Source organism: Corythoichthys intestinalis, chromosome 14 (genome assembly GCF_030265065.1).
Source record: "Corythoichthys intestinalis isolate RoL2023-P3 chromosome 14, ASM3026506v1, whole genome shotgun sequence".
In the NCBI taxonomy this organism is placed as follows: domain Eukaryota; kingdom Metazoa; phylum Chordata; class Actinopteri; order Syngnathiformes; family Syngnathidae; genus Corythoichthys; species Corythoichthys intestinalis.
Window position 1 is genome coordinate 31,387,946 of NC_080408.1, and position 20,645 is coordinate 31,408,590.

Genomic DNA, 20,645 nt, shown 5'->3' on the forward strand with positions numbered 1-20,645 from the left:
TTTTCGTTGTTTTAAATGGCACATTATCGCGCGCGATCACGCGAGAGCTCACGGGGGGGGACGAGGTTGGCGGACCGCAGCCGTGCAGCAGCCGGTATGATTTGCCTGTTTTTGACGGACTGCGTGGCACGCAGGCAACACTGAACCGGACCGGAACCGCAACGATCACGCATGCAGTGTACTTGGGCCTTAACAGTGTTTTAAACCTGTAAACAAAGGGACAAAAAACTTGTAACACTTGCATTGATGCGTTTACATAATTGTGCCATCCTACACGTACTGATTAGCAACAGGCTAGCAGCAGATAGCATGTGTTGCAGCCACAGCAGTACAGTAGTTGTAGTAAATAATAATTACAATCATCATCGTTATAACAACATCAAAGGCAACAAGTCGTTTCATACGCAAGATTTCAGCTTTAGTATTTTGTTTTTTAGCACTGGTCACATGAAAATGCAGGGATAGGAAGAACATACCTTCCATAACACAGCGGCGACATGGCTACAAAAACACCCGGTCTTTGTGGTGGCAAAGGCTTGGTTCCACATGTGCCTTCATAAACATGTTGTCCTCCAATGTCGTGATGATGGCAGATGGATGCGATATTTCCAAATTGTCTTTAGGGATTTTGATGAGTAATGTTAAGATCCACTGTTGTTTTGGATGGAGAAAGTGTAAAAGGGAAATATCGAGCAGAAATGCGGGAGTACCTCGGAAACTTGTCTATAGGCAGGAGATACAAACGGATCGATAAATGGCTTTAGAATCGGTAAGGAAATCTGGCAGGATTCCTGTGATGCATCTACTGTATTGTCAATCTGTGCACTGGTTATAGTGAGGTTAGGAATTAATCTCTCTAAGCGGCGTTCTCACTTTTTTTTTTTTTTTTTTTGCCATTATTGCAGCCTGGACTAGTTGGTCATAACGGGTTTAAAAGAGTGTCTTAATGTGGAGCCCTGCTTAGACAAATAATAGCAAACATTGAAGGGTTCAGAAAAACATTTTGCTACAGTTTCCCATTGCTGCATACAACAGTTTGGAATCAGTAGAGCTCAGGTGGAAAAAAGGCTTTGAAATTTAGTAGCAGTCATTAGTCATGATTTAAACACCTGAGGGACACATGAGTAATGAAGGCAGAGGACTAGGAAGACGAGGAGGTCCTGATCATCACGCTCATTTTGGCACCACTTTCATGCTCGTAGGTCTCGGGAGGGGGCCAACAGCAGACATTGTGTCCACCAGTGACAAATTACCACCTCTCCTAATAGAGTCCAGCGACGTCACCACACAAGGAACCGGACCATCTGCCATATCACTGGTCCAAACTGACAAAAATCATGGCAGATTTGTGGTGGTCTATGGAGGTCTAAGGGACTCTGGGGGGATGTGTGTGGACTAATGGAGGAGGGTAGTTTGAGCCTCGTAGGAGCAGAATTTGGTTGGTAGTGTTACATGTGCTGTATGCCCATGCAAAACATCATAGACCTCATTGTTCACTCATTGATGTTGATATCTTGATAAGACTTATTTTGATACAGCACAACCTTACACCAACTTGGATCACGGCAACCACAATAACTACTCTAAATAATACATATATGTATAGAGAAACCATAATTTGTGTGTTCAGTCTGTTCAAAAAGTCAGACTAAAACCAAATTCTACAAAAAAAGAAATATATTTTCAATTTAAAATCATGTCGATCTGATTATTCCATTGCTCACACCAAAAATATTTGAAAAAGACCATTTACAGACAATAATTATAGTTTAACACATAGAAAATGTAAAATACAAAGTTACCAGACCATCCCCACATTAATTGAAATCAACAATATACGACCTATTTAATCTTGTCTCCAAATATACTGATCTGATAATATGAATCCATCAATAATCATGCACGAAGATGTTCATGAATAAATTATATTTAAAATTTTTTTTTTGAAAGTAGAAGAAGTAAAAAAGTAGAATTGAAGAGGAAGAATATACAGGTAATTCCCAGGTTACGAACGGGTTCCGTTTCTATGCTGGCACGTAAATCGGAACTAACCCTTTAAGTATCTTGAAACACCCCCCAAATATTAAAATAACTACCCAAAACCATGTATTATATGTCACTGTAATGTCCAAGACGTTGGAGCTAAGTCCTGGCTAGACAGTAAGCTAAGCTCCGAAATAACAATATCAGACGTCCGTGTGGTTTGCTGATTTTATTCAGCAAAATTAAACTAAAATAAAAATGAAATTAAATGTTTCATCTTCAATGACAGCAATTCAAATTTGTGTTCATAACTAACTTCTTCTACAGCAATAACAATCCACACAAACGATAAGCATGTATCAGCATCCCCACATCATAAAAAACAATCACATAAACTCGCCCCAAGTATTTGACCACAATTGAAAGCGCACAATAAACAGCACAAAAGGTGTTATATTCAGGTGTTGCCTCTGTGGATGCTTCACAAGCAACAAATGTACGCGCAGGCTAGCAGCTGTAATTTCTCAAACTCGGCTGCGCTACTTCTTCGTAGGTGCAAATTCGCTCTTCCTCGTGTGTGCATGTGCGCTCTTCTTCGTGTGTACATGAGCTCTTACTCGCGTGTGGAAGAACTACTTGCTCCATGCTTCCTGCGCCAAAATAAAAGCATGCATCACAACACATGAAGTCAACTTTTTTCAAACAAACGACAGAAGACAAAATGGCGGACGGGACTCCGGCATCATAAAGTTGAAATCATTTAAGTCAGGTCCGTCGTACCGGACTACCTGTATTCAATGATTGATTAAAAATTATTGTACACTAAAAAAACAATTGCTTTCATTCTTCTTGTGTTGTCAAATTCAAAGTGTTAGTATAATTCCAGTGCTGCCATCTAGTGATCGACCATGGGATTACACCTAAAACAAGGCTAAAAGGGGGACCGAAAGAGCAATGCAAAAGATATAGCTGAGTGTGAGATCGCGATGAAAGCAGGATCTGTACAATTATGGAAAATAAAAGGGATAAAGATCATTTTTACCTTTATTGAAAGTAATACAAACATTCTAGCCAAATCCCCATTCTCATGGTTTTCAACTTTTAGTCGTCACAGAGGTACAGTGGTATGAAAAAGTATCTGAACCTTTTGGAATTTCTTACATTTCTGCATAAAATCCCCATCAAATGTGATCTGAGCTTTTTCAAAATCACTCAGATGTAAAAACAGTGTCTCCCTTAACTAAAACCACCCAAACATTTATAGGTTTTCATATTTTAATGAGGATAGCATGCAAACATTAACAGAAGGGGGGGAAATAAGTGAGTGAACCATTTGCCTAAGGAGACTTAATGCGCAATTGAAACCAATTTTTACTAAACAATTTAAGTCAGGTGTGTGCCCAATCACTGATGACTGGTTTAAAGCTGCCCTGCCCACTATAAAACACACACCTGGTAAGAATTGTCTTGATGAGAAGCATTGTCTGATGTGCATCATGGCTCGGTCAAAAGAGCTCACTGAACACCTGCGATCAAGGATTGTTGATTTGTATAAAGCTGGGAAAGGGTACAAAACCATCTCTAAAAGTCTGGATGTTCATCAATCGACAGTCAGAGAAGTTGTCTACAAATGGAGAGTTTGGCACTGTTGCTTCTCTCCCAAGGAGCGGCCCTCCACCAAAAATGACGCCAAGAGTTCAGCCCAGAATACTCAGAGGTAAAAAAGAACCCTAGAGTGTCTGCTTAAGACTTACAGAAATCACTGGCACAGTCCAATATCTCTGTGCACACATATGTAAAACTATGGCCAAGAATGGTGATCATGGGAGGACTCATGGAGGAAGTCGTTCCTGTCCCCCCCAAAAATCATTGTTGCTTGTTTAATGTTTGCAAAAAGGCACTTGAACACTCCACAGATGTTTTGGCAAAATATTTTGTGGTCTGATCAAACCAAAGTTCAATTGTTTGGGAGTAACACACGCCGTCATGTGTTGAGGAAAAATAGAAAAGCTCACCAACATCAAAACCTCATCCACACCGTGAAGCATGGTGGAGGGAGCATCATCATTTGGGGCTGTATTTGCTGCCTCAGGGCCTGGACAACTTGCAATCATTAATGGAATAATGATTTCAAAACTTATCAGGATGTTTTGCAGGAAAACCTGAGGCCGTCTGTCAGACAGTTGAAGCTAAAAAGAGGAGACAAGACAATGATCCAAAACACAGAAGTAAATAAACTTGAGAATGGTTTCAGAACAACAAAATACACGTTCTGGAGTGGCCAAGTCAAAGTCCAGACTTGAACCCCATTGAGATACTGTGGCACGACCTAAAGACAGTGATTAATTCAAGACACCCCAGGAATCTGACTGAACTACGGCAGTTTTGTCGAGAAAAATGGGCCAAGATTAGTGCTGATCGATGTGCCAGACTGATCTGCAGCTACAGGAAGCATCTGGTTGAAGTTATTGCTGCCAAAGTGGGGGCCACAAAAAATTAAATGTGATAGTTCACTTATTTTTCCCTCTTCTGTCATTGTTTGCATACAATCGTAATTAAAATATGAAAACTTACAAATGTTTGGGTGGTTTTAGTTAAAGCTGTTTTTTCATCTGTGTGATTTTGACAAAGATGAGCTCACATTTGATGGTGATTTTATACAGAAATGTGAGAAATTCCAAAAGGTTCAGATACTTTTTCATACTACTGTATACTGTAGCTTAATAGTGAATTATATCGCAAATGCGCGGTGAGCACAGTTTTGATCAGTTACGTGGCAAGTGTTGATAAAGTGATTCTGATTCAATAACACTTGACAAAAATATTAACAGAAATACTGGTCAGAAAAGTGGGCAAAAGGCCTAAAAATGTTGGATATGCTCACGATGCAATGTGCAGTGACCATATGTTCACAAGTGCTACCAGAAACCCCTCAGCAAATCTTGCATGGGCTTGGAATAATTTTTATGGGCACTCAATTCCAGGAAAAGAGTTATCGAATAATGCGGACGAGGATCATTTTGGCACAGACCGTTGCCAAGAGTACAAGACTAAAGTGGATGCATATAAATAGCAAAAAATTACGGCGAAAAAAAATTGTGAACAAATCTTACTAAAACTGTGACTTGAAAGTTCCAAGTTACGGTTTGTCCATTTGTCCTGCTGACAACTAAAACTGACACTTACCTCATTTGGCAACTTTTTACACCATCCTCAGTTTTTACCAACTTTTATTGCAGCATTATTAGAATATGCGTCAGGCCAATTACCAACGGGTAGGTGGTCTCAGATGGACACCCATGGTCAATGTTTTTTTTTTATGTTGTTTTTTTGCATATTAAGACCAGTTCGCAGTAGAGGAGGTGTCCTGGCTTTGGTGAGCAAAGCAAGAAAGGTTAATGGCCAACGCCGTGAAGAAAAACACTATTGATATTCCGAGAGCTTGGGCTCGAGACAATTGCGGCGTGTGTGCCTCCTGCTCTCTCCCTCACGTCCTGGAATGGCAGCGATGTCACAGCTAGCGCCAAGATGGAGGGATGAGGAGGGATGAACAGATGAGGAGGTGAACAAAGCTTTTGTTAGCAGCGATGAGGAGGGATGGATGGAAGGATGGACAAGGAGGCGGAGGAGAACAAAGTCTTTGTTAGTAGAGTGGACAAAGAGGCCATTGTTAGGGCAAGACACAGACACCATGACAGACAAAAGTGTTCGGACGTAGGCCACCTACAGGAAGTTGATGAGAAACAGAGGACAGACACGCTTCTGGAAAAGACCTGAGCTGACCTGACTATCGGGTCTTTTGACCCAGCCAAGCAGGTCTTCTAATCCAATAAAGTGTAGCAGCGAGTGGGAGGTTAATGGAATGGGCCGTGGCTTTAAATCAGGCCAATATAAGATATTAAAAAATTCTCATAGAACTTTGTACCATGGGCGACAAGCCTATCCTGACAAAGTGAGAACACCCTTGGTCTCATCTAGCCAAAGTTAGAGCACCCTTTCACTAAAAAGAACCACCCTCGACCGGCACGGCTCCATGAGTCAAAGTATCTTTGAACACGCGCGACTAGCAATGCCAAAATCATATTAATTGAAGCTGCTATTGTTATGGATTCCCTCTGAGTGCCATTATGACTGAGACAATCATATAAATGTGTAATCACCTCATCATTTATCATTACGTACAGTGGTGCCTTGAGATATAAGTTTAATATATTCACCCACGCTATAATATTGCATGGTATAAAACATAATACAAAACTTGGCCAACAGGGGGCCGTATAATTCAGTCATGAAGACCATCGAAGAAGACTTTCACAGTCAAGTCATTGGATTCAATTACAGAGGCTCATATCTCACACTGAGTAAGTCCATTGGCGAGTAAATTGAGATGACATTATTTCAGTGTTTTTGACACTCCGTTTTCAGGTTTGGTACATTTTTTGTCATGGAAAAAAGTTTGGGAAAAAATGTCCAGAAGCAACTCTAAGCAGCCTGGACTGTTCTGCAACAGTGTGGGCCAGTGCACAGTGGAGTATGATAACACAAAGGCTTTGAGGCACACCTCATTCCATATTTGCATTTTCAATATTTTCTGCTCTGCTGCCTGCTTGATTTCCATTCAGCAGCAACAACAGCGCCGCGGAGGAGGAGGACATTTTGGAAATTCAGGCACACGCGCACTGATACACACAAATGGGCGAACATACACGCACACAAAACACGCTTGAATCTAGCCAGACTAATGCATACAAGTTGCAACTAAAATATTACACACAAGTGTCAGCGAGCACACAGTAAGGTTGGGTAAAAGAAGCCTTTATTTCCATTCAAATTGACAAAAATACATTTATTTACATTCAGGCTGGCATCAAAGATATTAATTATTGATGAGTATTATTGATGTTGCGTTCAATAGTAGTCCTCCATGTCGACTTTGTCTCCCTGATTCTGGATCTGCTGCTGCTTCTTGTACAGGTCGGCAATCTTAGGGAAGGGGAGGAGAGATTGTAACCATCAAAATCAATGACGTTCTTCCTCACATAAAACAAACACTTAAGAAAAAGCTAATCAAGTCGGCTGTTGCCGTCAGGGGCAATGCGAAATCATAGCTGTTCCCACAAAATGAGTTATTGTTTTATTTTTTAAATTGCGCAGTTTATCACTCTACCCACCCTAATCCAGTCAACTGTTGGCTCCAGGGACAGTCTGAAATCACACATCCTTACAACTGAGTAATTGTTTGGAATGTCCTTAGTTGTCCCTCTAATCAAGTTTCATGCTTCCTTCAATGATAGTCTGAAATACTATCCCGCAGAAAACAACGGAGTAATTGTTAGGAAAGAAAAATCATTAAATCACTTTCCATCTGTGTCAAGTCTAGCGTTGCCTTCGGGGATAGTCTCAAATCACAGCACTCCTCAGACAATTGAATGATTGTTCCAAATATATCCGCAGGAATACGTCTATCCTTATTCAAGTCCTGACTGGCCTTCAGTGACAGGTTCAACTCAAGGAATTTTCTAAAAATCTATCGCTATATCTCAAGTCAAGTGTTGCCCCTTAGATAGTTTTAAATAAATCTATCCAAACATCTATATATCTTCTAACTCCTCTAATCGGCACTAAAGTTGCCTTCAGAGGCTATCTGAAATTGGCGCTCTCATCAAATAGGTTGCTCCTTATGTACTTTATCTATATTGAATTTCCATCTCCATTTATGCTTTGTATATAAAGACTGGTGTTGCTATCAGGGACCGTCAGAAATCAGGTGGTCCCCCTCAAGCAACAGCGAAGCCATTGTTCCAAACGTTCTTAAAGTCTATAATCACGTTTCCATTTCATAGCTTATCAAGTTAACACTGTGAACTTAATAAAATTATTACTGTTTACATGAATTATCACATTTTGGGGCCAAACCTATATTTTTGAGTAAGCAGAACTTGAAATGTGAAGTTGTGCTTACCTGAAATGTTGCGTGAACTTAGCCCTAGCCTTAGTCAAAATGCGTTCAAATGACTGTGTAGCTCATTTGACGATGCATTGCGCAGTCATTGAGTTGACCCAGGTTTGAATCGATGTTCTGCTTACTTAAAATTTTGAGTTTTTGGAGATAATTTGCATTTGCAAGTTCTCTGTTAAAACTTGCAAATGCAAGTGAAAAAGGCTGACTTGAAATTTCAAGCTCTAACTTATTTTTCTTAACAGTGCAGGATTTGACACAGAGCCTAGCCGCTCTCGCGGAAGTAGTGAGTGAAGTCCACGAATGTTTGTTATGTAAGTATGTGTGCTCCCTGACACATGACAGTTAAAAGTGTTGTTCCGCAACATAATCTCTTTATTAAGCGGAACTGACACAACGAGAGAACACGCAGTAAGTGAGAAAAAAAGCGCTAAAGTTTGTGCTTGGTCCGTCTCTCATTTGGTAATTGGATATTACGTTTTGAAACAGGTTTGAAAAACAGAAAAACGGCTGGTTATTTGGTTTTCGTTTTAAAACGGAAAAATCAAAAATCAAATACAGCTTGATTTTCTTGTTTCTTATCTGGAACGAGTAAGGAAAAGTCCCAAAACAGTTTGATTTTTTAATTTTAAATTCTTTAAACAAAATAGAATTTAGCACGAGACAAAAAATGGGAATTGGTCAGTATATTTGTTTTTAGTTACTTTTCCTTACTGGTTCTAGATAAGAAAAACAAAATAAAGCCTGATTTCAATTTTGATTTTTCCGTTTTAAAACGAAAACCAAATAACCAGCCGTTTTTCTGTTTTTCAAACCAGTTTCAAAACGTGATATCCAATTACCAAAAGAGACACGAACCGTGCTTGCTAGCCCTTGCTTGGCCCAGAAATTGGTGCATGCTAAGCACTCATCTTCTGCCCCTGGAGGGAGTGCATGCTTTATCGAAACAGTAAGAATCGGTGCTAACTTAAGCAAAGGCCCAGAATTAGCATCAGAAAAACATGTTTGGCAGTGAATAAGTTGCATGTTGATTATCTTTCTATCCATATGAAGCTGTGCTGCCTTTAAGGGTGGTCTGAAAACAGTGTACCTCACGGGTGAATGTTTCAAATCTACATATAATGCCGGTATCCATACATCCATCAATTCATCCATGCATCCATCTATCCATCCATCCATCTATCTATCCGTCTCTTAAGCACGTCTCGTAATTCATTCAGGTAGTCTAAAATCAGTTCAATCAATCAAAATTCATGTTCTGTACAAATTATTTATTCAGTTACTGTTCCAGTTGTTTAATTAATTGCTAGTAATGGTATATTGGTAACACGTTTGACAGGGGTGCCATAAGACTGTCATAAGACCATCATAATTATGACATGAGCCACAAGCATGAAAGAATACAGTACTTATGACAGATGTCATTTTGTGTCATCCGGCAAATGATCTCACTTTTGAATGGCTGTAAAAGATCTGGACATAAATTCAGTTGGTGACATAATTGGCCGGATGACACTCAATGACATCTGTCATAAGCATTCATTAATGCTCATGATGGTGTCATGTCATAATTATGACGGTCTTATGGCAGTCTTATGATGACGCTGTCAAATAAAGTGTTACCTATTAACCCAAATAAATCAACAAATGAACCAGATTGAACTATTAGCCACAGGATTCAAAATGAGGAGAAAAAGTAGCGGCTTATAGTCTCAAAATTATGGTATATGTGAATGAGCTCAACATTGCAGTATTTTTTGGTGCACACTTCATTAATGAGTACGTTAAAGTGTGCTACAGATTACACTGTGCATCTAGTACACATTTTATCAATGAGTAAATGTGAGGGTGCTGTACAATATACTGTGCTTCTGGTGCTCACTTTATTAGGCAGAAGGCAGCAGTAAAGCTGCTGTTATACAGCCTGTAGTAAAGCAGCCTTGCCCTTGTACTTTCATTCAACCTTGAAGTTGAAAGAACTTAACAGGTCGGATCTTTGGGGGAGGCCACAAACAAATGCCGCAAAGAGGGGTTGTCGTATTTTTAGAGGCGACCGGTCGTTACTTGGCTCACCTGAACACCGCTGGTGGCGTCCTCGGGCTTTTTGTCCTCTCGGATGCGAAGGAAGCGGGGAAAACGCAGGGAGATTCCTTTCACTGGATCCACCTGAAGAGCAAAAGAGTAGAAAAGGAGCATGAGGATGTGAAATAAAAAGGAAGGTGAGGGGGGAATGGAATTGGAAGCAAAGTAAAAGGAGTACAACAGAAGAAAATGAATACAGGAGAGGGAAGAAAAAGTTGATACAACAGATGATGAGGAGTGTGGAAGTCTAGAGAAGGAGGAAACAAGGATGAAAAAGAAGACATGAGAGGAGTGAAGAGATTGGGAAGTGGGAGGGAAGAAATGAGAACAGGAGAAACAGTGAAGAAGTGCAGGGTGAAAAAAGACTAAGAAATAATAAAGGATGAAGTTAGACAAGGACCAAATTTAGGACAAGAGGTTGAGGTGAGGAAATTCTAGAAGATGTCAACGGACCATTCCCATGGCTGCCTTGTACACAGGTGACAGTGACAGGTCGGCGCATTTCACTTCCCAAACCTGCACAGCATCCAGCCACACATCAGGCTCGGCCGATTGGTCCACGCGGTAGTAGGGCCGGGGCTTGGGTAGGATATGTTCCTAGTCGAAACACATTAATTCACTCATTGACTGGCAGATGATTACAGAGCAGCCATCATCTTGTTGCCAGGCATATTGGAGCATTATGACAAATAATTAAAGACCCACAGAATACTGTGTTGTGTGCAGTGCTGGGAATAACGCCGGCGCCGTTACATAACGGCGTTATTTTTTCAGTAACGGTGTAATCTAACTAATTATTTTTTCCACCGTTACCGTTACTGACGGTCGAAAGCGGTGCGTTACTTACTCTGAATAAACTGGAAAAACTACCAGACGTATCGAGTCTACTCCGCTCTGTTTATTTGTCATCCAAGACTTGTGGTGCGTTCAGGTTCGAGAATAGCGCACGTACTTCTTATGACTCCAGGCTGTTTGTCCCATCTCATTCAATTAGACAATCCTTTCCAAAGCTTGCTAACGTTTCTGTGTTTGCTACACCTGAATGCTAGCCTCATTCCCATCCCCGACTGTCAGCCAGCAAGAATGCTGCTTCCATCTTGAGGACGGCAGACGCTTTGAGGGTGACGGGAGGAGTAGGGGGATGAGGCTACATGAATGCACCCCCTGGATAGATGCGATGGAAGTGATTGTGATTGCTGAGGGTTAGAGTCGTGTGTCATGGTAAGCCAATCAGAGCCGGTGTTTTGACACACAAACCGGAACAGCGTGTGAGGCAAACACACACGCAAAACAGATGCAGAGGGATATGATGGCAGAGCATTCAGAGGAAAACCTGTCCTTTACGAGGTGGAGATATAAACACTATTTCAAGTTGGTCGAAATTAAAGGAAAGAACGTGCATGTAAAGTGTAATTTATGTCCCGGGGCAAAGCTTTTGTCTACATCTGTGGTAAGCAATTCAAATCTGCTAAAGCACCTAACAACTACACACGCTACCACAAAGCTAGTGGCGAAAAATATGTTTATTTTTGTTGCACTTCACGTGTAGGATAAATCTGTTGCTGGTGAGGTGCAATAAATATTACAAGGTTCTATAACTCAACTACCTGTCTGTTCTTCTCTATTCAACTGACTCGAATACTGCTCAGAAAAGTTCAAATTCTTTGACATACAACAACTTCTTTTTAAAGTAAAGGAAATAATTACTTTCCCTGGTAACTAGTTACTTTTACTATAGAGTAGTTCAGTTACTAACTCAGTTACTTTTTGGAAGAAGTAGTGAGTAACTACAACTAATTACTTTTTCAAGGTAACGTGCCCAACACTGGTTGTGTGGTGATCTCTTTTAGTGCCATTGCTGATGATAGACGTCCAATCATGAATCAGCAGTGGATTATAACATTTTCTTTCATTAATTTTACCAATTGGAAGGTCGACCTATTCACAAATATTTTCAACTTCAAAGAACATTTTGAAATTTCATATTTGGTCCATCGTTCCCTGTAAATGGTTGTATAAACTTATATATTTCAAATACAGTATGTGGACAAATACTGTACATTTTCAATGATCTCATTTAAGTATTTTTAAAATACAGGTATACTTAGTGTGCAACACATCTATGCAAGAATGACAATTCTAGTAACAGTATTGAGCTGCAAACACCATATTTCCACATTGCATGCACCGTTGGCCCGTCGCCAATGTGCGAGTGCGGCCAATCACGTCACAGCCAGGCTCCCATCAGCCTCCCTTAATCCGTCATTCATCATGGTCACAAGGAGCCCTTGATTACAGAGCAACACGGCGGGATGTGATCAAGCCGAATGAGAACGTCGGAATGTATTTTTTTCTGCAATCAGTGTGATTGTGCACTTCGAATACCTTGGAAGCAGTTTTTTTATTTTTTTTTTAAACATTACTTATTAGCTTGAAGTGTGGACCAAATAAAATGGTAGTTTCAATGGGTTTTTAAAAGTCAGCAGCTGGTCTCGTGTTTGAAACTGAGTTTGTCTGACTTTATGCAACTTTACCTCCAATGCCAAAAGGAGGTTAATCAAGTAATCTTTATCAACAGCCATCAAGTGGAAACAATCAACAGCACTGAGTTTTTGCCCCAATTTTGAGGTGTATGTCAGCAGTATGATCATCTTGGCTTCGCTTTGTTGTACTTTGCAATATGCCAGAGCAGTTAGGCACTTACTATTTGGAAAATCATGTGCGACGCAGTCTCAGACAACAGACTGTTGTCAATAACATCGGAAAACAACACTATGTCGCTCGAAAGAATAAAGATGGCGACACGGTCGCAAAGATGGAAACTCAACAATTTAAGATTCAAGACTTGTTGCCTTAACTGCAGCTGTCTACAGTCTTTGAAAGTGTATACCAGACAAAGCTGTGAGATTAGTTGAAGTATTTTCTCTAAAATCCATTACAATTTGGAGGCCTGCTGCTCTGACTGCAACTGGAAGGGAGTCTCAGAGTCAACAAAATATCTTGAAAAGTGGCCATATTCTTCATGTGTCATTGTTTGGAAAAGTCATTAGAGGGACTTATCACAGCAACAACACACACGATACCAAACGGCGCTTTCAATGGAGTCTCAAAGGCTGGGTTCACACCGCAGGTCTTGATGCACAATTCAGATTTTTTTGTCTTATCTGTTGTTTTTGGCATGCGCGTTCAGACTGCTTTTGTCCATTGAGCCCATTCAAGTACCATATTGCTCTGAATACAAGACGTCCCTGATTATAAGACGACCCCCTCTTTTTCAAGACTCAAGTTTGAAAAAAAAAAAAGACTTTTTGAGCACCAAATTAATTTTTATACAGAAAATAATTACAGTACATCCGAAACATATGAGTATAACAATACATTTGAGAGAAAAAGCATGTTATTTTGCCTCATTAAAATCTTAATATGTGAACATTTAAATATGTAAACTAAAGTGCACTCACATTCGTAAATAAATGGTTTCTGGTTTTTGAAATGTAAATAAACCAATCTATTGTGATAAAACAACAAAATTGCAATAACTGCATTAACCATCAAAGTGAAGTCTAACTGTAACTGTAGTCTTGAAACAAATCTGTATGAGGAAAAAAATTGCAATAAAATAATGCAAACTGGTTAAACTAGCTGAGATCTGTCATGACACAACATCGCTTCAATGATATCTGGCGCCATCTAGCGTCGTGAATGGGGAGAGTAGCTGAGATCCGTCATGACAGAACATCGCTTTAATGATATCTGGCACCATCTAGCGTCGTGAATGGGTATGACGTCTAGACCGCGTATATAAGACGACCCCCTCTTTTTCATTCTTATTTCAATGCAAAAAACACCGTCTTATATTCGGGCCAATAGAGTATTACGCAATACGCATAACTCGCCGTCCGACACGCGCTGAGCAAACGGACCGGCATGTGCAGAAGTATCAAAACAAATGCTGGCTGTACATCATTCCAGCGTGATCATATTTTGACTTCCAAAAAGAGGACACAAATAACAGACGATATTAATCTCCGTTTAGACTTATATTCAAAGTGTGTGTGTCTGTTTGCCCCGACTCGGCCATGTAAGCAATACCGATATATTGCTCATTTGGCGCACAGAAAGAAAACCGAGCACTATCAGGCTTAGCCTTTTCTTAATTTTATGTATTTTTCTTATGACTTTGGTCAAGCCCGCCTACTACGTAAAAGGTCAAGGTAGGCGTTAACGCTAATGCACAGCTACATCGCTGCCATCCTGCCTGCCGCTCTCGCTCTTTGCTGACGTAATTGCTTCATGAATTCCGATTTGGGAGGCTTGACAGTTCAGACCGTTGCTACATTCTGGAAAAATGTGGCCTAGATCGGATTTTAAGACATATGAAAATTACCCACATCGGATTTGAATGGTCTACTTCTATGAGACTGGTCACGTTCAGACTGTCAAGTTAAAGCCTCACTTGAGTTGGAAAAACACCCAAAAAATCGGATTTGTGCATTAAGACCTGCGGTCTGAACCTGGCCTAAAAGTCTCCAGGAAGGCCAAAAAAAAAAAAAAAAAGGAAAAAAAATTAACTTATTTTTATTTTTTATTTATCTGAATTTATCGAAGGATTTATGTATGATTAGCTGTATTTACTAATGTGTTTACTGAAATTTTCGCACTATAAGGCTGGGCACCCGGCTACAAACCGCCATCCAGCAAATTTGACACAAAAACGGCATCTGTTCATAAATAAGTCGCACTGGACTATAAGCCACAGTTGTCCTCACTGTATTATAAGTGTCTGACATAAGACCAGTTGAACCAATTGGTTGCAAAACTTCATTGCTTCAAGATGCTTCATTTGGCTATAACTGCTCCCTCTGCGGAGACAGTCACCTTTGTTGCCACCTGCTGTCAATATTGTTGTTATCCAACATGGCTCCTAGCATACATTGCAGCGCTACAGATGTAAATAACAATCAGAATTCATGTTCTGTGCTAATTGTTTCTTCAGTTACTGTTCCGGTTGTTTCATTAATTGATAGTTACGGTATTTGGTAACACTATTTGACAGTGGGGACAAAAGACTGTCATTAGACAATCATAATTATGACATGACACTGTCATGAGCATTAATGAATGTTTATAACATATGTCATTTAGGGTTATCTGGCAAACTGTCTCACTTTTGAATGGATGTAAAATATCTGAGCTGGACATAAATGACAATTAATGACATTTGCCATAATCAATCAGTAATGCCCATGAACGTGTCATGTCATGATTATGATGGTCTTATGACAGTCTTATGACGCCGCTTTCAAATAAAGTATAACCCAAATAAATCAACAAATAAGCCGCACTAGACCATAGGCCGCAGGTTTCAAAAAGAAGGAAAAAAGTAGTGGCTTATAGTTTGAGAATTACGGTAGTTGAATTCTTTTATTTACTTTATATGTGGTATTTTTTTAAAAATTTTGTATTAGTTTACTATATAACAAAATGAATATGCATAAATCAGAGGTCTGATAATCTGACTGCAGCTGAGAGTCTCTAAAAAAACACCCAAAATAAAAATTGTTGATAAATAGGAGTGAATATAGTAGCAAGAATCCAAGTTGGAATCATTTCATATTTTGGCAAATTTGAATACTGTTGTTTTGTTGTGCTGCCAAATTTTGAGTTATGATTATAAGATTGGTGTTGCCCTTTTCTTAAAAGAAATTCTTTCAAAAAATTTTTAATAGCTAATCATATTTTCATTTAATTGTAAACATTTCAGTTTGAGATTTTTTTTATGTTCCACTTCCTTAAAATGAAAATTAAGTTGTAACACAATGACAAAGTTATTTTATAATCATGTTCATTTATGAATCTTAACCATAACTTAGTGCTAGGAACAAAGTTTTTTCAACTATTAAATCTTACATTACCTTTAAGAACTTGTGGTGCTGCTCCAGATCTTCGTCCTTGAAGCCGGTTCCAATCTGGCGCAAATGCAGACAAAATGTCAGGTGTATGAAGTCTAACACCGGTACTGATAAAAAAAATGTATGGTAGTGGTACTTTGACCGGAACACATGGCAGAAATCGCTTGTTGGGCAGAGATCAATGTGCATTGTGTTCCAATATGTGTGTGTGCGTGTTTTGCTGGCAGCGTTGCACACACAAATCCCTTCGCCATGGATAAAGACATTAAAGTTACAGCGGTAAAAAGGAGGGATTAAAGGTTTTGCGAAAGATGGGAGACAGGAGGGAACCTAGGCTGCACCGTCCTTGTTTACACACTTCACAACACGCATGCATAGACACAAGCGACAGTTCAAAGGCGCGCACACACACAAAGCCAAAGAAACATATCATAAGAAAACACTCACACACGAGCACCCTGCAGCTGAGGCAACCAAACTAAAGAGTAAACACACTGAGATGAAACAGTGAACACCGAGCGTTCCGTCAACAGTTGATTAAAGGCAATCGACCAAATTCTCAACGATCAATCGATTGCTAAGCCTAGACGGGATGAGGTCATTTGTTTTATCATGAAGTAATTTCGCTAGTCTAACAAAGTGATGAAAGGGGAAGTTGAGGACATGATACATCTCAAAATAAAGAAGAGGGCATTAAACAACCTGCAGAGGATGGTATTAATTCCGGCTGAACAAGTATGCTGTCTAAATGAGTTGCAGAACAAATCGAAAGTGGATTTCAGAAACTTGTAAAGGGCCACCTATTAATTTAGGCGCAACCAGTTTGCGTCTACATCAGATATTTGAACAGTGACGAACAATTTCTACTGGTTGTCGTGCTGGTCTACGCACCTTGCAGACTGACTGGAACTCCTCGTTTTCTTCGTCGTAGCAAGCCAGCAGGAAGCCGCCGTACGTGCCCGTTCTCTTGCCTTTACCAAGGTAAGCGCCGATAACGCACAGATCCACTGTGTCGCCGACACCTTCCAGGTAGTCCTTCTTTAACTGACACAAATCCGAAACGTTTTAATTGCTTGAATACAAATGGTTGTAGTGTATAGTGTTTGCACCTCATGTGTGGATGCACTAAAGTAATTGTGCTGTAATTAAAGAGTGATTGGTGATTGTGTTTTCAAGGGTGAAAAAGCGCCTCAAGAAATTTCCCATTTTAGAGCAAAATGGATGACTCCCTGTTTGATTTCGCCTATAATTGTCAAAATCTCTATTTATTGTGTCTAATCCAGCTACTGCACCAACTGTAGCGAAAATCAAATAATGATCTGTTCATTCCCATAAGCGGAACTCCTTCAGTGCCATTGATGATGATAGATGTCCAATCATCAATTTCATCCTTCTGCTATGAATTTAATATAGTTGGACACGAGTAGATCCATTTTAACTAGGAGTTAATGGATTGGGCCTTTATCCCCTTCAATGGCATCCAGTGAGTTAAAATCATTGTCAAAAACCATAGCTGCAGTTTCCAACAAAATGACTGATGTCCTCACTTTTTATCCCCCCATAATTGAGTTCCCAGAAGTACAAACCTAATTCAAAAAAGGTTTGGACACTATACAAATTAGGGGTGCACGATATCCATTTTTTGAAACCGTTACAGATATCGATAACGTCTTGCTCCTCAAAGCCAATACCGATAATAAATATATAATTTTTTAAATGTATATTCACCCTAGTTTTTGAACACCTGGAGGTAAAAAAAAATGGTGGATTCAACATAGATTTGCCTTTGACCTAACCAGATTTTTGACATTTCGACAAAATGACATGAACATTATTATAATGAACAAAACAAAGACAACAACAGTCTTGACTTCAAATAAAGTGCCAATATTTATATTTTCAAAATAAATATAATTTGAGTCAATCACAATCAATTAGTCAATATAATTGAAGATGTGTTTCCTGAACAATGAGGTGTGAACTAAAACAAACCCAACAGGTAAAATGCTTTGTCATTAGATAAAAATATTTAGTGCTACAGAAGACTGTTGTGGTCTTGGTCCTTGAAACAACTTTCTTAAAGTGATCCTCTACCTTAAATACATGGAGGCTCTAATAAACCACAATTGTCCTCTTGTACTAAAATATGTTGTTAGAAACACAAATGAGTCATCACCTTATCGTGGTGGAGGGGTTTGCGTGTCTCAATGATCCTAGGAGCTATGTTGCCTGGGGCTTTAAGCCCCTGGTAGGGTCACCCATGGCAAACAGGTCCTAGGTGAGAGGCCAGACAAAGTATGGCTCAAAAAGACCCCTTATGATGAGCAAGATTATTGAACCCCAGTTTCCCTTGCCCGGACGCGGGTTACCGGGGCCCCCCTCTGGAGCCAGGCCTGGAGGTGGGGCTCGAAGGCAAGCGTCTGGTGGCCGGGCCTGTCCCCATGGGGCCCGGCCGGGCTCAGCCCGAAAAGGCAACGTGGGTTCCCCTTCCCATGGGCTCACCACCTGTGGGAGGGGCCAAAGGGGTCGGGTGCGTAGGGAGTTGGGCGGCAGCCAAAGGCGGGGGCCTTGGCGGTCCGACCCCCAGCTGCTGAAGCTAACTCTTGGGACATGGATGTCACCTCTCTGGCAGGGAAGGAGCCTGAGCTGGTGTGTGAGGCAGAGAAGTTCCGACTAGATATAGTCGGACTCTCCTCCACACACAGCTTGGGTTCTGGTACCAATCCTCTCGAGAGGGGTTGGACTCTCTTCCACTCTGGAGTTGCCCATGGTGAGAGGCGCCGGGCAGGTGTGGGCATACTTATTGCCCCCCGGCTTGGCGCCTGTACGTTGGGGTTTACCCCGGTGGACGAGAGGGTAGCCTCCCTCCGCCTTCGGGTGGGGGGACGGGTTCTAACTGTTGTTTGTGCTTATGCACCGAACAGCAGTTCAGAATACCCACCCTTTTTGGAGTCCTTGGAGGGTGTGCTAGAGAGCGCCCCCTCTGGGGACTCCCTCGTTCTACTGGGGGACTTCAACGCTCACGTGGGCAATGACAGTGAGACCTGGAGGGGCGTGATTGGGAGGAACGGCCCCCCCGATCAGAACCCGAGTGGTGTTCTGTTATTGGACTTCTGTGCTCGTCACGGTTTGTCTATAACGAACACCATGTTCAAACATAGGGGTGTCCATATGTGCACTTGGCACCAGGACACCCTAGGCCGCAGTTCGATGATCGACTTCGTAATCGTGTCATCGGACTTGCGGCCGCATGTTTTGGACACTCGGGTGAAGAGAGGGGCGGAGCTGTCAACTGATCACCACCTGGTGGTGTGTTGGCTCCGATGGCGGGGGAAGATGCTGGCCAGACCTGGCAGGCCCAAACGTATTGTGAGGGTCTGCTGGGAACGTCTGGCAGAATCCCCTGTCAGAAAGAGTTTCAACACCCACCTCCGGCAGAACTTCTCCCTTGTCCCGGGGGAGGTGGGGGACATTGAGTCCGAGTGGGCCATGTTCCGCACCTCCATTGTTGAGGCGGCCGATCAGAGCTGTGGCCATAAGGTGGTTGGTGCCTGTCGTGGCGGCAATCCCCGAACCCGCTGGTGGACACCAGCGGTAAGGGATGCCGTCAAGCTGAAGAAGGAGGCCTATCGGGCCTTTTTGGCCTGTGGGACTCCGGAGGCAGCTGACAGGTACCGGCTGGCCAAGCGGACTGCGGCCTCGGCGGTCGCCGAGGCAAAAACTCGGACATGGGAGGAGTTCGGTGAGGCCATGGAAAACGACTTCCGGATGGCTTCGAGGAAATTCTGGTCCACCATCCGGCGTCTGAGGAGAGGAAAGCAGTGCACTATTAACACTGTGTATAGTGAAGATGGTGTACTGCTGACCTCGACTCGGGACGTCGTGAGTCGGTGGAGAGAATACTTCGAAGCCCTCCTCAATTCCACCGACACGCCTTCCTTTGAGGAAGCAGAGTCTGGGGACTCTGAGGTGGGCTCTTCGATCTCTGGGGTTGAAGTCACTGAGGCGGTTGGTAAGCTCCTCGGTGGCAAGGCCCCGGGGGTGGATGAGATCCGCCCGGAGTTCCTAAAGGCTCTGGATGTTGTAGGGCTGTCATGGCTGACACGCCTCTACAACATCGCGTGGACATCGGGGACAGTGCCTCTGGATTGGCAGACCGGGGTGGTGGTCCCCCTTTTTAAAAAGGGGGACCGGAGGGTGTGTTCCAATTATAGAGGAATCACACTCCTCAGCCTCCCCGGTAAAGTCTATTCAGGGGTGCTGGAGAGGAGGGTCCGTCGGGAAGTCGAATCTCGGATTCAGGAGGAGCAGTGTGGTTTTCGTCCCGGCCGTGGAACAGTGGACCAGCTCTACACCCTCAGCAGGGTCCTCGAGGGTGCATGGGAGTTCGCCCAACCAGTCTACATGTGTTTTGTGGATTTGGAGAAGGCGTTCGACCGTGTGCCTAGGGGAATCCTGTGGAGGGTGCTCCGGGAGTACGGGGTACCGAGCCCCTTGGTAAGGGCTGTTCGGTCCCTGTACGACCGGTGTCAGAGTCTGGTCCGCATTGCCGGCAGTAAGTCGAATTCGTTCCCAGTGAGGGTTGGACTCCGCCAAGGCTGCCCTTTGTCACCGATTTTGTTCATAACTTTTATGGACAGAATTTCTAGGCGCAGCCGAAGCGTTGAGGGGGTCCGGTTTGGTGACCTCAGCATTGAATCTCTGCTTTT

General features: G+C 41.9%; 1 protein-coding gene across 2 annotated transcripts in view; it reads right to left on the reverse strand.

Moving 5' to 3' along the window:
* Positions 1-6,782: 6,782 nt before the first annotated feature.
* The window catches only part of lig1 (ligase I, DNA, ATP-dependent), a 103,007-nt gene continuing 89,144 nt past the window's right edge, over positions 6,783-20,645 (reverse strand). For both annotated transcript variants that reach the window (XM_057857282.1, XM_057857280.1), the window contains exons 22-26: positions 16,828-16,980; positions 15,940-15,993; positions 10,478-10,621; positions 10,016-10,108; positions 6,783-6,966 (exon numbers count right to left, since the gene is read on the reverse strand). In XM_057857282.1, coding sequence (XP_057713265.1) covers positions 6,892-6,966; positions 10,016-10,108; positions 10,478-10,621; positions 15,940-15,993; positions 16,828-16,980 — 519 coding nt within the window. In that variant the 3' untranslated portion in view covers positions 6,783-6,891. The remainder of the gene's footprint in view (positions 6,967-10,015; positions 10,109-10,477; positions 10,622-15,939; positions 15,994-16,827; positions 16,981-20,645) is intronic.